We start from the raw sequence: 16,621 nt of genomic DNA, 5'->3' as shown, positions 1-16,621 counted from the left end.
TTTAAACAAACTCTAGATTTATCAAATCAATTAAAAGGAAAAAGAAAATCCATCTATTGTAATGGAAGACGATGGTGGCAAGGGCGATGGTTGGATGGCGATTGTGAACGTTCCTTGCTTGCCTACTATGGTAGGAGGATGCTGCAAAGGCGATGGGTGGCACGAGAGTTCGTTTGCTCCAAATCTAATGTTCCTTGCTCTAAAACTAGGGTTTGTCATAGCATGAGAATGGAGTGGTTTCGGAGGATGCAATTGAGTCGGAGAGTGCACGATGCTGATCAAATTACAGACAATAAGAGATAATTTATATGTTAAACTAGTTGATTAAGTTATTTTATGAATTAGTTATGTTTAGAATTAATTTAAATAAAATTTATTAGATCATTCAGCGAGTTTCTAACTGTCATGTGTCAAGCGGACAGTCATCTTGATTAAAATTCGCTCGATGTTTTTAACAAGTTTTGTTTGTAAATGATGAATCATTCCTAAATTTTGAGTTGCAAAAATGTGAAAAATAAAATTTTCTTTGAACTATTATTTAATATTTTAATATTAAAAAATTTTTTTAAAAAAAAAAAGAATCCCTCTGGAAAAAAAATAAATAAATGGTTCGAAACAAGAGAATGGAACAGAAGAACTGGCGGAAAACGTAGGCTAGTTGGAGAGGCGGAGGAAATGGACCCAGGATCAGCCGCACAAAATATGCATAGATGCGTAGCCTTTAACACTGGCATTGATACCCATTTGCTTTCTGAACGAAGGGCCCTACACACGTGCAGATGCTGCCAACTTTCTTCCCCTCCTTCTTCACCCTCTCTTCTTCATCCTCACTCTACCCTCTGTCATAAGTTCTACCACTCTCTCTCTCTCTCTCTCTCTCTCTCTCTCTCCCTGCTCTGCTCACCCTCGCAACCTCTCTCAGCTAAGCCCTTCAAAAATCTCACTCATCACTTCAAAAACCAGCTACCCATCTCTCTGTCTCTCTCTCTCTCTCAAGGATGGAGAAAGAGGAACCCCATCTTGGGTGCAAGCTGCTTCTGGTCATTTTCCTTGCTGGGCTTTCCTCAGTCTTCTACCCGGCAGAGTCTCAAAGTGATGCTTCAGTGATGTTAGCTCTGAAGCAGAGCCTGACCCCTCCTGAATCTCTCGGATGGTCCGACACAGATCCCTGTCAATGGAACCACGTCGGCTGCTCCGACGACAAACGGGTCACTCGAATCCAAATCGGACGCCACAACCTTCAAGGTACACTCCCCTCTACCCTCAATAAGCTCACCCAGTTGCAACGTTTGGAGCTCCAATGGAACAACATTTCGGGTCCTCTTCCCAGCTTAAACGGGTTGGGTTCCTTGCAAGTGTTGCTGCTTAGCAACAACCAGTTTTCTTCCATCCCTCATGACTTCTTCGCTGGAATGTCCACTCTTCAATCCGTTGAGATTGATGATAACCCCTTTTCTGCTTGGGAGATCCCGGAAAGTCTCCGAAACGCTTCGGCGCTTCAGAATTTCTCGGCGAACTCCGCAAACATCACCGGAAAAATACCGGAATTTTTCGGCCCTGACGACTTTCCGGGATTGATCAATTTGCATTTGTCCTTCAATAATTTGGAAGGTGGGTTGCCTCTGAGCTTGGCCGGCTCCCAAATTCAGTCTCTGTGGGTTAATGGGCAGAAGAGCAGTGGTAAACTTAGTGGGGGAATTGATGTTTTACAGAACATGACGTTACTGAAAGAGGTTTGGTTGCATTTGAATGCTTTTTCTGGTCCGTTGCCGGATTTTTCAGGGTTGAAAGAATTGCAGAGGTTGAGTTTGAGGGATAATATGCTTACTGGTCCTGTTCCAGCGTCGTTGGTAAATCTTGGGTCTCTAGAGATAGTTAATTTAACCAATAATCTTCTTCAGGGACCAATGCCACAGTTTAAAAGCTCGGTTGCTGTTGACATGGCTGCCGATACCAATAGCTTTTGTTTGTCAAAGCCCGGGATCTGCGATCCCCGGGTCAATACATTGATTTTGATCTTGAAATCGGTGAATTACCCTACAAAATTTGCGGAGAACTGGAAGGGGAATGATCCGTGTGCTGATTGGATTGGGATTACTTGCAGTAATGGAAACATCACCGTTGTTAATTTTCAGAAAATGAGTCTCTCTGGCACAATCTCCCCAGAATTTGCTTCTCTTAAATCACTGCAAAGATTGGTTCTGGCTGATAACAATTTGACTGGTACCATTCCGGCCGAGCTTACAACTCTGCCTGCACTCACAGAACTTGATGTATCAAACAACCAGATTAATGGGAAAATTCCATCATTTAGGAGTAATTTGAAACTTAACACCGATGGCAACCCTGAAATAGGGAAGGAGAATAGTAGCTCCTCAGCTAAAGGCACATCTCCACAGGATTCACCCAGTACCTTGCCGGGTACAGTTTCCATTGGTGGTGGCAATAAGGAAAATGGTAGCAAGAAATCTTCAGCTTCAGTTGGAGTGATTTTAGTTGCTCTACTTGGGGGGCTCTTCCTGATTTTCTTGCTTGGTTTGTCGGCTTTCTTTTTATATAAAAGAAAACAAAAGGGGTTGAGCCAGGTGCAGAGCCCGAATGCAATGATAGTTCATCCGCGCCATTCTGAATCCGATAATGAGAGTGTGAAGATCACAGTTGCTGGCTCAAGTGTTAGTGTTGGAGGAGTTAGTGAAACCCATACTCTTCCTGGCAGCGAGTCTGGTGATATCCAAATGGTTGAAGCTGGGAATATGGTAATTTCAATTCAAGTTTTGAGGAATGTAACAAACAATTTCAGCGAAGAAAACATATTAGGTCAGGGAGGATTTGGGACGGTCTACAAGGGGGAATTGCATGATGGTACAAAGATCGCTGTGAAGAGAATGGAGTCGGGGGTTATTGCTAGCAAGGGGTTAACAGAATTCAAGTCTGAGATTGCTGTTTTGACAAAGGTTCGGCACCGAAATCTTGTCGCCCTTCTTGGGTACTGCTTAGATGGGAATGAGAGGCTCCTTGTGTATGAATACATGCCTCAAGGGACACTCAGTAGGCATCTTTTCAACTGGGCAGAAGAAGGGTTAAAACCACTGGAATGGACCAGGCGGTTGACTATTGCCTTGGATGTTGCAAGGGGTGTGGAATATCTCCACAGTTTGGCTCATCAAAGCTTCATACACAGGGACCTAAAGCCTTCAAACATTCTCCTTGGAGATGATATGAGGGCTAAGGTTGCAGATTTTGGTCTGGTCCGTCTCGCTCCGGAGGGAAAAGCCTCTATTGAAACAAGAATCGCTGGAACTTTTGGATACCTGGCACCAGAATATGCAGGTTCTTCTTGTTCTACTGTTCTAGTTTTCCTTTTGCACTTAATTTTAATTTGGAAATTTTTTTGCCTGAATGAGACATTGACCATGCTAAACTATATGAAAAACTTAAGTGGTTTCTTGGTATTATAATTATATATACATATAAATCTTCTGATTACTACTTCCAAAATATGTGGCATTAAGTAATGCTACATAACCAGCCCGTGATTCTGAAATTATTTTTCCTCGACCAACAAGACTCGAACCCTAACATTAAAGAGTTATATATCCTGATTTTGGAAGTAGGTGAGCTTTCTTTATCTTATGTTTAACTACAAGAATTGAATGGAGAAGTTTCTTTGTTTTGACTGTACTCTACAATGGGCTGAGATGGTGATGGTAGAGGTAAAATTATGAAATGTATGAGATAAACTTATGACTAGTTTGACAGCATTTGGAGTTGGCAGTAAGGGTAGCCATGGGTGCCACTCATAATTTCCTCAGTAGAATCGCTCACATCAACCTGTCAATTCTAACATATGATTCGTAAAAGCTAGACTTGAACATAAATTATTACCAACTTTACTCAAACCAACTCTGTTACTTCTGACGTGTGGCTTCGAAAAGTCATTCAGTTCTTAGTATTTGCTGTTATTTGATGCTTTGAAGGTTCAATGGATTAGCTAATTCTATATAGGTAAGCTGCCATTCAGCTCATAATTGGTTTGTTGGGATATCTAAAATTTCCATAGATTATGTTCAAACGCAGGGGAAAAACTATTAGCTGTAGTGATTTTCATCTTTCTATAATCAGCATATCTCCAGCCCATTAATTACTTGTTTGGATATGTGGCTCAAGATTTTGGTGTTCTTTTAATTACTTGGGCTAATGCATAAAACTTCTTGCATTTAATTGCTGTTTCCTATTTTGGGATTGCACAGTGACAGGGCGTGTGACAACTAAAGTCGATGTTTTTAGTTTTGGGGTGATTTTGATGGAGTCGATAACTGGGAGGAAAGCACTTGACGAAAGCCAGCCTGAGGAGAGCATGCACCTAGTTACATGGTTCCGAAGAATGCACCTCAACAAGGATTCATTTCGCAAGGCTATTGACCCTACAATTGAGCTCAATGAGGAAACATTTGCCAGCATCAGCACTGTTGCTGAGCTGGCTGGCCATTGTTGTGCCAGGGAGCCATATCAAAGGCCTGACATGGGTCATGCTGTCAATGTGCTATCATCTCTAGTGGAGCTCTGGAAACCAGCTGACCAAAATTCTGATGACATATATGGCATTGACCTAGAAATGTCCTTGCCACAAGCACTCAAGAAGTGGCAAGCATTTGAAGGAAGAAGCAACCTTGATTCTTCGTCATCTTCGCTCCTTCCGAGCTTGGACAACTCTCAGACCAGCATACCAGCACGGCCTTATGGGTTTGCCGATTCGTTCACATCTGCAGATGGCCGGTGAGAATGCGAAAAGAAATCAGAAGTATCAATGATGGTGTTCAATGATGTTTCTGCCTGTTCATTCTACTCACTTCTTGCTGTTTTCTGTGTAAGCTTTGCTGTCATCATTTTTTTTTCCCTTGAGTTTTTCGGTTCAGATTCCCACTGCTGTTTTTCTTAGTATAGTCTGGATATTATTCACTTGTTTATGTTGCTTAGGAAATGCAGTGATAAGGAGATTCCGAAGAAAAGGAGAAATGTCTTTCATCATTTGTGGGGTTGGTCTTAAAACACATTTTCCCCTTTTATATGATGGTTGGGGAGCCTTTTGGGGGTTGGGTTGGGCTACCATGAAACCTTTTTCGAAGTGTTACCAATAGAATCATTATTTTGCAGGCTAAAAAGTTGAATCCCACTTAAATTGAGAGCAACTTGGTGCAGTTAAATATTGCAGTTCAGAAAATTATGAAGGATTCTTTCTATATTTCTTGTGGGTGATTTTTGGGGAAAGCGCAACTCTTAAGTAACCTAAATGAATCATGTAGCAGCAGCAGGAAGGCAGCGGCAGAAAGCCTGTCTTACGTAATTTTCAGTATGCCGATTGAGCTTGCCTTTTGTGAAAACTGAGTAGTAATAATGTTCAGTCTTTTTAATAGTCAAAAACTGATGATGAGAGATGTTGTGCCAAATTGCCAATGGGGATATCAATTGACCTCACTCGTGTTTTGAATTATTGTTGGGAAAAATAATTATACAAATTTATGTGAACCAATTTCCACAAGTAAATTATTGGAGTAATATAAAATAATAAATAAAAAATGAGACAAAATTTAACATGGTTCCCTTAAATGTTGAGATATGTTCACGGGGCATGGCAAATCAAATCCACTATCATCAAAATTTCATTCAAAGTGAATACAAAAGGTAAGAGCCTTATAAATACACAAGAGTGTATAAACAAATATAGCAAAATGGAAATGTCTTACCAATATTTTAAACAAAACTCTAAAGAAGAATCAATTAGTTAAAGTAGAGTACAATGAAATATCAATATGCTGTAAATAATTTACAGTCGGAGTCACATGAAGAAGAAGGTAGCAACAAGTTGCTGTACTGGAGAGATGACTAGGGTAGGCGTGGGCTTGCTCCAAGCGCTGGCTACACGTACTGGTTACAGACGCTAAAGGTTATATGAGTGAAAAGCCAAAAATGGAGAAAAACTTAGGGCTGGCCGAGCTACTTGCTGTGTGTGGAGAAAATTCAGAGTGGAGGGACAGCTGCTGCACATAATCTTTGATTTTGAATTTCAAAATAGAATCTCTAAATTTTGCTCCTACTGTAAAGTTAACAAATATTTGAAAATAAAATCTTTTCAAGGAATTGGACACCACAGGAGGGAAACCCAACAATTATGACAATGACATGAACTTTCTCCTGAAATTTCAAAATTTTCACATGCCTTTGTAATGTTACGTAAAGAAGCAAACTTCCAAGCTTTAAAATTTTCACTTTCCTATATGATTTCTTTATTTACCCTTGAGCCTAGATAGGTTCTATAAGGAAATATAATGATCTAAGATTTGTGTATCTTGCCACTATCCACCTTTTCTTTAAATGATTTATTTTTTCTTTTATAAGAAAAGTTTAATGTAGTTAAAATCAATTTTAATTTTCACAGCTTACTGTAGTTCTTTTCTTTTACCCTTTACTTTATAATAAAAGACACTAACCTCTCATAATATTTGACGAAAAGACACAGATCTTCTCTGAGACTTCAAAAATTTTAAGAACCTTCCTTGAGATTTCAAAATTTTCACAAGTCTCCCTTGTGGCCTGTCGAAAAGACATAAACTACTCTTATACGGGCCAAAAAGAAAAATCTTTTAAGAGATACAAGTGTCTCAAAAATCAAATGCCAAGAGAGACTTGTGTGATGTTTGAAAGCTCAAGGGATGCATGTTTGATTTTTTGAGACCCGAGTTTGTGTCATTTTGTGAAAACTTAAGAGAGGTTAATATTTTCTACTTTTAATTTTATTATGAATTACCCTAATTTTATGTTTGGTTTGTGGACTGTCTATTCTCAAAAATAGATTAATTATAATTGATTAGTTACAATTATTTATATGAAAAATAATATCGATACTATAAATCAAATAACAATGTGAAGCTTTTTACGGATCTATAATAAGAAATAGATTAGGAATAACCGCTCTCATATTTCACCTTATGAATATTATTTCTTTCTTATAACATGTTAGTTGAAATAATAAGAAACATATAAGAAATATTTATTACACAAAGAATTCATGTTGACAAAAATTTTACTTGGATGAACATTTTGAATAAGTTTTTGCATTAGTCAATTAACAAATATTCTTCACATTGAATCAATTTTGCAGTGTCATATATATTCTTATTTTATAATTTTAGGAGGGGGCATAATTATATTTTAACATAAACATTTAATAAGTTAATTTAAAGTACATTTTTTTGTCCAAAATTTTAATAGGTTACTTGTCCATTGTCACCTGAACCAAAGTTCAATTTGATAGCGATAGATGGTTAAACTCTTCAGTAAATACTAAATGAGTCAAGTCAACATCTTACACGACTAATTACTATCAACTTTAAGAATGAATAAATTATATGTCAATATCTTATATTTTTTTAAAAAAAAACTGGTTAATTACATAACATTTTCTAGTCAAACAATTCAAATTAAATTGCTATAAATTTTTATTATAACTTTGAGCGTCTTCTTATGATTTAGACATTGACTAAGATTGTTGATTTCTCTCTCTCTAGTGTCTTCTTAAGATTTAGACATTGACTAGGATTGTTGATCTCTCTCTCTCTCTTTAATATATATATATATATATATATAGGCATGATAGTTTTTAAAAAATACCAAAGACAAAAGAAGATATTTGCCTGCCATCTTAAGCGGATAATTTCCCAAAAAAAAAAAAAAGAGACTAAGGCTCTGTTCTTAATTTTTTTTAGAAAAATTCAAAAAATTATTTGTTCATCTTGTTGTTTTTTGTTCCACATTAGTAGAATAGCTCCATATTAATATAAAAGGTTATTTTGAATTTTTTATATTATTTATCCCACATTGGAGAGAAGTGTTTTTTAGACTTGAGGTTGAAGCTGTATAAAGAGCTCAACTCTTCATTTGTAAAACACACCTCAAAGTTGTACTTTGTCAAGAAGTAGTGGATTAATCATCGGCGCCCGAGGACGTAAGTAATTCTATACCGAACCTCGTAAATTTCTTGTCTTATTCTTTTTACTGTTTTTATTAGTTTCTACATTACTTTAATTTCTTATATATTCAATAGCAATAGTTGTAGTATTAGTGTTTGGCACAAGTGGGGTGTCCGGCACAACAATTGGTATGAGAGCTAGGTTGAATAGTGTTGATATGGAGGTGTTCCTATGTTAGGATCCTTGATTCCATGTTTGATGCCTAAGGAAGACCTTGTCTAAGTGAGTGTTTAGAAGCCATTGCGACTTAATTGCTCCCTGGAGGTTGGCCTGGTCAAAGTGGAATTTCATAGGATAAAACAGAGTAGACACAGTTGGTACGTACTATTCATCCTAGGCCTTTTGCTTGGTTGGTTGCTATTGAATATATGGAAGATGGTAGAAACTAGTGCAACAGTAGAAGAAACTCTGTCCACACGAACTTCAACCCCTTCGGCTTTGACATCATCATCGAAGACGATAGCTAATGCTCGGTTTGAGGTAGAGAAATTTGATGTTACCAATAATTTTGGTATGTGGCAATGTGAGGTGATTGACATCTTGTATCAACAAGAACTAGATATTACTCTGGATGATAAACCAGTAGATATGGGTGATAGAGATTGGGAAAAGATCAATCGTCAGGCATGTGGTACGATTCGTCTTTGTCTCGCCAAAAATCATAAATATTGTGTTATGAGGGAGACATCTGTAAAGAAATTGTGGAAGACATTGGAAGATACATTTATGACCAAGAGTTTGGAAAATCGACTCTATTCGAAAAAGAAATTATTTCTCTTTCAGTATCAATTAGGTATTTCGATTAATGACGACTTAAATGCTTTCAATAAAATTTTGGCCGATTTTTTAAATTTGGATGAAAAGGTGAAAGATGAGGATAAAGCCATATTGTACTGAATTCTCTCCCCGATGAGTATGAAGATTTGACCACCACTTTATTGTATGTGAAAGATAAAGTTACTTATGATATTGTTTGTATTGCATTGATTAGTACTGAATGCAGAAAGAAGGATCAGAGGGTCCATAAGGAAACAGCAGAAGCACTAACAATAAGGAGACGTTCTTAGAGTCGTATGCCCGGAAGGAAGAGTAAATCTCATGGGAGGAGTAAATCTCGTGGGAGACCTGCTATAGATGATTGCGCCTTTTGTCGTGAGAGAGGGCATTAGAAGAAAGATTTCCCTAAATTACAACAGAAGAATAAGGGCAAAGCACATTCTAATGCCAATATAGCCAACGATGATGGAAGTGAGTCAAATTTTTCTCTTGTTGGAACATCTTCATCACATTATTTTGGTGAGTGGATTTTGGATTCTGGTTGTTCCTATCACATGTGTCCTAATAGGGAATGGTTTTCTAATTTTTAAGAATTAGATGGTGGGGTTGTTTTATGGGAAATGATAATACTTGTAAAACAAATGGAATAGGATCAATACAGTTGAAATGTCAAGATAGAACTATTAAGACTTTGACTGATGTTAGGTATGTTCCAAGCCTAAAGAAGAATCTAATTTCATTGGGTGCCTTAGAATCTAAAGGGTTCACTATTACTTTGAAAGATGGAACCTTAAAGATTAAGTCAGGTGCGCTGGTGGTGATGAATGGAATAAAGAAAAATAACTTGTATTATTTACAAGGTAGTACAGTTATTGGCTCAGAAGCTATTGTTTCTGAGAAAGATGCAGGTTCAGATACAACCAGGTTATGACATATGCAATTAGCACATGTAGGAAAAAAATCTTTGTAACAATTAGTTAAGCGAGGTTTGTTAAAGGGTGCAAAGGTGTGCAATCTTGAATTTTGTGAGCATTGCATTATGGGAAAACAAACTAGAGTGAAATTTGGCACAACAATTCATTAGACTGAAGGAATTTTAGATACATCCATACAGATGTACGGGGGCCCACAAAAACGGCTTCGTTGGGTGGTATGCATTATTTTGTCACTTTTGCTGATGATTTTTCCAAGAGAGTTTGGGTGTATTTTATGAAGCATAAAAATGAAGTGTGTGATATTTTCCTTAAGTGGAAAAAATTAGTTGAAACTCAAACTAGCAAAAAGATTAAACGGCTCAGATCAAATAATGGTAGTGAATACACGAGTGATCCGTTTATGAAGGTATATCAGGATGAAGGTATTGCTCGAAACATCACATTTCGAAATACACCACAGCAGAATGGGGTGGCAAAACGCATGAATCGGACTTTGCTGGAGAAAGTTCGATGTATGTTGTCTAATGCTAGGTTAGACAAAAAGTTTTGGACTAAGGCTGTTAGATTTTCGTGTCATCTCATCAATCGTCTACCATCATCTGCAATAGGGGGAAAAACACCCTATGAGGTATAGTCTGGAAAGCCTGCTAGTGATTATGATTCTTTACATGTATTTGGCACTATGGCTTATTATCATGTTAAAGAATTTAAGTTGGATCCAAGAGCCAAGAAAGCAATACTCTTGGGGATAAGTGCAGGAGTCAAAGGATATCATCTTTGGTGTCTTGAGACGAAAAAAAATGATTTTAAGCAAGGATGTGACTTTTGATGAACTTCTGATGATGAAGAAAACAATACGCAAGGAGTCACGAGTTGAAGAGAAGACCAGTGGTACTCAACAATAGGTGGAGGTTGAGACAATTTTGGGAAACTCACTGAGAAATGAGACTACACAAGTTAACTCTCCAGTTACGATGGGGAATAGTGTACAAGAAGAGGAGATTTCAATTCGAGAATCTTTACAGCAATAAGAATCAATTGTTTCTCAAAGGCCAAGACGAGAAATTCGAAAACTTGCTCGGTGTACTGATATGGTGGCCTATGCACTTCCAGTTGTGGATGATAATGTTCCTTACACTTTCAAAGAAGCAATGAGGAACTTTGAATCAGACAAGTGGAAAAGAGCAATGGATGAAGAAATGCAGTCTCTTCATCAGAATCAGACATGGGAGCTAGCCCAGCTACCCAAGGATAAGAAAGCAATTGGTTGCAAATGGGTTTATGTAAAGAAAAAAAGATTTCCAGATGCAAATAATGTTCACTTTAGAGCTAGATTAGTAGCTAAGGGCTACGCACAGAAGGAAAACATTGATTATAATGAGGTATTTTCTCCAGTTGTTAAACATTCTTCAATTCGAATTTTGTTGGCTTTGGTAGCACAATTTGATCTTGAACTAGTTCAACTTGATGTAAAAACTGCATTTTTACATGGTGATTTGGAAGAGGAAATCTATATGACTCAGTCAGATGGGTTTCAGGTTGCTAGAAAAGAAAATTGGGTATGTAAACTGGTTAAATCGTTGTATGGTTTAAAACAGTCTCCAAGACAGTGGTACAAACGATTTCATCAGTTTATGATGGGTCAGAAGTACATCAGAAATAAACATGATTATTGTGTTTATTTTCGCAAACTACAAAATGGATCTTTTATATATTTACTCTTATATGTTGATGATATGTTGATAGCTTCAAAGAAAAGGGAAGAAATCAACAAGTTGAAAAGTCAGTTAAATCAAGAGTTTAAGATGAAAGAACTTGGTGAAGCAAAGAAGATACTTGACATGGAGATTCGCAGAGATATAATGATAGGAAGAGTTAGTTTGTCTTAGAAACAATATTTGAAGAAGATAGTACAGAGTTTTGACATGTTTGAGCAGTCAAAACCAGTAAGTACTCCTCTTGCTCCTCATTTCAAACTTAGTGCTGATTTATCTCCTAAATCAAATAAGAAACGTAAGTATATGTCACAGGTTCCTTATGCAAGTGTTGTTGGTAGTCTGATGTATACAATGGTTTGTACTAGACATGATATTTCACAAGTTATTAGTATGGTGAGCAAGTATATGCATGATCTGAGTAAAGGACATTGGCAAGCCGTGAAATGGATTTTGAGATATATTATGAATACAATTGATATTGGTATAGTATTTGAGAAAAATAATACTATTGATCAACGTGTTGTTAGATATGTGGATTCAGATTTTGCAGGTGATTTAGATAAACGTCGATCAACTACTGGATATATTTTTACATTTGCTAATGGTCCAGTGAGTTGGAGGTTTACCTTACAGTCTATCATTGTCTTGTCTACAACAGAAGCAGAGTACATGGTAGCTTCAGAGGTATTAAGGAAGCTATTTGGTTGTAGAGTTTACTTGAAAATTTGAGAGTTGTTCAAAAGCACATTGTTGTGTTCTGTGATAACCAGAGTGCTATTCATTTGGCAAAGAACCAAGTCTACCATGCACGAATGAAGCATATCGACGTTCGGTTTCATTTTATGCGGGATATTATTGATGGAGGCAATATACCTCTTTGCTACAACTGAAAATCCCGCAGATATATTGACCAAGATTGTGACAATAATCAAGTTCAAACATTGTTTGGACTTGATCAATATCCTGCAAGTCTGAATAATTTTGGAAGGCGCCGATGATGTGGAACTCCAGAAAATGTTGGTGATTGAAAAATTTGTTGAATTTATCGTCAAGGTGGAGATTTGTTATTTTTTGTCCCACATTGATAGAATAGTTCCACATTAGTATAAAAAGTTGTTTTGAATTTTTTATATTATTTGTCCCATATTGGAGATAAGTGTCTGTTAGACTTGAGATTGAACCTATATAAAAAGCTCAACTCTTCATTTGTAAAACGCACCTTAAAGTTGTACTTTGTCAAGAAGTAGTGGATTGATTATCGGCGCTCGAGGACGTAGGTAATTCTATACCGAACCTCGTAAATTTCTTGTTTTGTTCTTTTTACTATTTTATTATTAGTTTTTGCATTACTTTAATTTTTTATATATTCAATAGCAATAGTTGTAATATTGGTGTTTAACACAAGTGGGGTGTCAGGCACAACACATCTCATCATCAAAAAAAAAAAAAAAAGAGGCAACCCGTAGCACAAAGTTCCTATTTTCCACCTCAAATCCATGACCTCACGACGACAATAGTAAAGTAAAAAAAAAAAGTCCCTATGTGTGACAAATTAATATAAATTTTGAGTTTTACATCATTAATATTTGATTTTTCTGAATTTATAATCATATTAGAATGAATTTTAATTTTAATAATATTTAATATTGAATGTAAAAAAATTTTATATTATTTTAATTTTTTTATTAATATATTTAATCCAAACAATTGTAAGGAAAAAAAAAATGCAAATGCAAGTATAGAGAAGTAGAGAACCGGTGTAGTGGTTACTGGGGTTGGTTGTAGCTATGTAGCACAAGGGAATTAGCTGGCTCGGTCCATAAACCCTAAAGCGAGAAGAGAAGACGTGGTGGTGTCTGGTTGGTTGGTCTGGTCTCAATGCATGTGAGCGTTGTGCTGTCGTGGTCGCCCGCATGTGATCACGTTGCCCATCTCACTCCTCAATCCGAGACGCTGTCCATATGACAATGACTCATCGCTTCCCCATTCTTTATTTGTTTATTCCCAAAATCTCCGTCACCATCTCCTTCTCTAAGGTTGCACCATGTTAGGCGCCCACACACACACACACACACATATTATGTTCTCTTATTTTTACTTACTTTTAAAAAAAATGAAAAATCAATTAAATGATATTATTATTGAAGTTTTGTTTTTTTTTTTTAATTTATAAAACCCAACTATCTACAAAAATAAATAAAGTAAAATTGACTTATACGAAGTCAGTAAGCTTAATTACAATTTTGAAATGGTGACTGACAGTTCCATTATGTCAAACAATGCAATAGAGCCTGTTGTTCAGTTGGCTAGAGAATGAACCAACTTATGAAAAGTCGGCTTCTATTTAATACAGATTCACCCCCTTCTTTCTTCCTCCTCTGCAATAGCGAACTTCCCCTTCCTCCCCTTGTTTTTGGCCATTACTCCCTCCTCCCTGCGAAGAAGATTCCACCAGTATAAATTCGCATTGAACTTTCAAATGAGGTATGCCAAAAATATCCTCTCACATTTTTGAATTCTCTATGATTTCACATTAAATTTGATAGTGAAAGCAAGCATTTGGAGTTTTAGCATTGATTTTTCACTTTCATTTCATTGTTATTAAGGCATTTCATAATTAGGGTTTATTTGTCTTGATGTATTAATTTCATGATTAGGGCTTATGTGTGTTGAGATATTTCACGAGTATGGTTTATGTGTGGTGAGCTTGACATTGTCTTTGTATTTATTGTTATTGTTATTTAATCATAATATTTACGGCAAAAGACACTCACCTCCCCTGAAATTTGACAAAAACATGGTGACCTCCTATGAGGTCTCAAAACGCCACAAACCTCCCTTACGATTTAAAAAATGTCACAAACTTTTTCAAAAGTCTGGAAAAAAAAAAAAAACTTGTCTTTTCACAAAATAAAAAGGAAGGTTTGTGTCTTTTTGACAAAACTCATGAAAGGTCATTGGGATTTTTAATACTTTAGGGGGAGTCCTTGGAATTTTTGAAATCTCGGGAGAGGTCATTACTTTTTTCAAACCTCAAGAGAGGGTAGTATCTTTTACTCTAATATTTCTTTTTTTGGTATAATTTTGGATTATTTCAATTAAGTATGGAGTTATTTATTTTAATATTCATAGTATATTATTGTGAAATAATAGTTTTAAATGGCGTAAAAATTATTTTTGTTGAAATTTCATTAGAAACAAGTTGAGATGAAGTTAATTTTGTCTTATTAAATAAGTAATAATTATATTAGTTTACTTTCTTTTTCTTTTTGGGTTAGGCAAGTTGTGGTTTACTTGTCTTGCATTGTGGTGCTAGTGGCCATCCCTCCTGGATCATCCTCTAATGTCGATCTAATATCACGATGAGATTTAATCCCTAAGACTTTTAGCAGGCATTGTACTATAGTAGGTTCAATAATACCAAATTGGATGAGCCTGAGCTCTACTATTGATATAACTTTTTGTCTTAGTTGACTAGTTAAAGGGCATGAATGTAATATCTTCGTTGCCCCAACATCAATGGTGGCATGATTGGATTCAACTACGTCATCAAATTCAATATCTATCTTTTTGTCTCTACTGAACTTTATGACAAGATCTTTGAATAAAAGACATTTTTAAAGAGGATGACTAAGAACCCAATGGTACTTATAGTAACTTGGATCATTGATCTTTCCCATTTCCTTAAGTCTTTTACATTCCATAAACTCAATTTATTTAATTTTTAACAGCTAGTCAAACATTTATGGAATATCCGAGACAAGATCTTTGAATAAACGACATTTTTAAAGAGAATGACTAAGAATCCAATGGTACTTATCGTAACTTGGATCATTGATCTTTCCCATTTCCTTAAGTCTTTTACATTCCAAAAACTCAATTAATTTAATTTTTAACAACTAGTCAAACATTTCTGGAATATCTGAATCAATGAATCGATACCATTTCTCCCCTCGCTCCTTCAAGCTAAGGAGTCTCCTTTCACTATTTGGTCGATAGTTACTTTGCCATTTTTCCTTATTATTATTTTTTAGTTATCTTGATGGGGGTAGATGTCGCAACCATTGAATTTTTGGTTGAACTTTTTGAAGGCTTAGTGTTTTTCTTTACTTCTTTTCCTTCTTATGATCAACCATGCATAGGGGGATTTTGGATACCGTGACTTGCAATACTTATCTCGATGCCATGTGCACATGTCGCTAATTCTTCAAAGTTGTGCGGTTTGATCCCTTTGAGGATGTATAGCAATCCCCAGTGCATGGCTTAGATACACATATCTATTGCATAAATGTTTGAAATTTGCTCCTTGCAATCGAGGCTTAAGGCACACCATCTATTAATGTAATCCACGATGGCCTCATCTTTCCACTGTTTGGTTTTTGTTAATTCCATCAAACTAATGTTATGACAAGTGCTATAGAAGCAATTTAAGATTTCTTTCTCAAGTTCTCCTCACTATCAATAAATTCACATTCTCAATCTGTTTACTAATCAAATGCATTGCCTAGCAAAAATTTGACAAATTGTTTGATGAGGAGATCACCACGAATTCCAACATTCTCATAAGTTTTGACAAAATGAGCAACATGTTGTTGTGGTTTGCCTTTCCCGTCAAATTGATTAAATTTTAGATGTTGATATCCATTTGGCATCCTCATGATATTGATACTTCTGGTGTATAACTTTAAATACATAAAAGAACATTGGGATGGACCACCATATTGGACCTGGATTGTATTTGTTATCATATCTTGCGATTGTTAAATAGATGATGGAGCAACTGAGGTTGAGTGAGCTACTTGAGAATCCTCTAGGACTTCCTTTTTTTTTAGTATAAATGTTTGGAGCAAAACTAAGAAGACATTTTGGATCTTGGCTTGACTCTACATTGTTTTGCGCCTCCAGTTTGTTCATGAGTGAGGCAATTTGAAGATCTTTATTTTAACTGTTTTGGCCAGAAGCAAAATATTTTTCTCCATTTTCGTGATCTTCTCCTCCATGGTGGCAGTACTAGTCATCATAATAGGCATGATGTTAATGGAAGAGGAGATACTCTATTGTGTAGGATAGATCTCTTCCATAGGACTTTTGAGAAGTGATATAAACTGTAAGCCTTCAAAAGAGTATTCTTTTGACATATGAATCGATGTTTTGCTCCTATCCT

General features: G+C 36.2%; 1 protein-coding gene across 3 annotated transcripts; it reads left to right on the top strand.

The window, feature by feature from the left end:
* Positions 1–726: 726 nt before the first annotated feature.
* On the top strand, positions 727–5,028 carry LOC131159368 (receptor protein kinase TMK1). 3 transcript variants are annotated; one of them, XR_009137794.1, is made up of 3 exons: positions 762–3,330; positions 4,251–4,867; positions 4,987–5,028. XR_009137794.1 is itself a non-coding variant. In XM_058114235.1 (2 exons), the coding sequence occupies exons 1-2, from the start codon at positions 999–1,001 to the stop codon at positions 4,778–4,780; spliced, it is 2,862 nt and encodes a 953-aa protein (XP_057970218.1). In that variant the 5' UTR covers positions 727–998; the 3' UTR covers positions 4,781–5,009. The 3 variants fall into 3 exon arrangements, 1 of the variants encoding a protein (XP_057970218.1); XR_009137793.1 differs by having other exon boundaries at positions 4,978–5,009; XM_058114235.1 differs by having other exon boundaries at positions 727–3,330; positions 4,251–5,009.
* The last annotated feature ends 11,593 nt before the right edge of the window (positions 5,029–16,621 follow it).

The sequence above is a fragment of the Malania oleifera genome, chromosome 7 (assembly GCF_029873635.1).
Source record: "Malania oleifera isolate guangnan ecotype guangnan chromosome 7, ASM2987363v1, whole genome shotgun sequence".
NCBI classification, from domain to species: domain Eukaryota; kingdom Viridiplantae; phylum Streptophyta; class Magnoliopsida; order Santalales; family Ximeniaceae; genus Malania; species Malania oleifera.
The sequence above is the reverse complement of the archived record's forward strand: the minus strand, read 5'-3'. Positions and strand labels throughout refer to the sequence as shown.

Coding starts and splice junctions, on each gene's coding strand:
- LOC131159368 (XM_058114235.1), top strand. CDS start 999: ATGGAGAAAGAGGAACCCCATCTTGGGTGCAAGCTGCTTCTGGTCATT. Junction 3,331..4,250: donor CCTGGCACCAGAATATGCAG/GTTCTTCTTGTT, acceptor GGGATTGCACAG/TGACAGGGCGTGTGACAACT.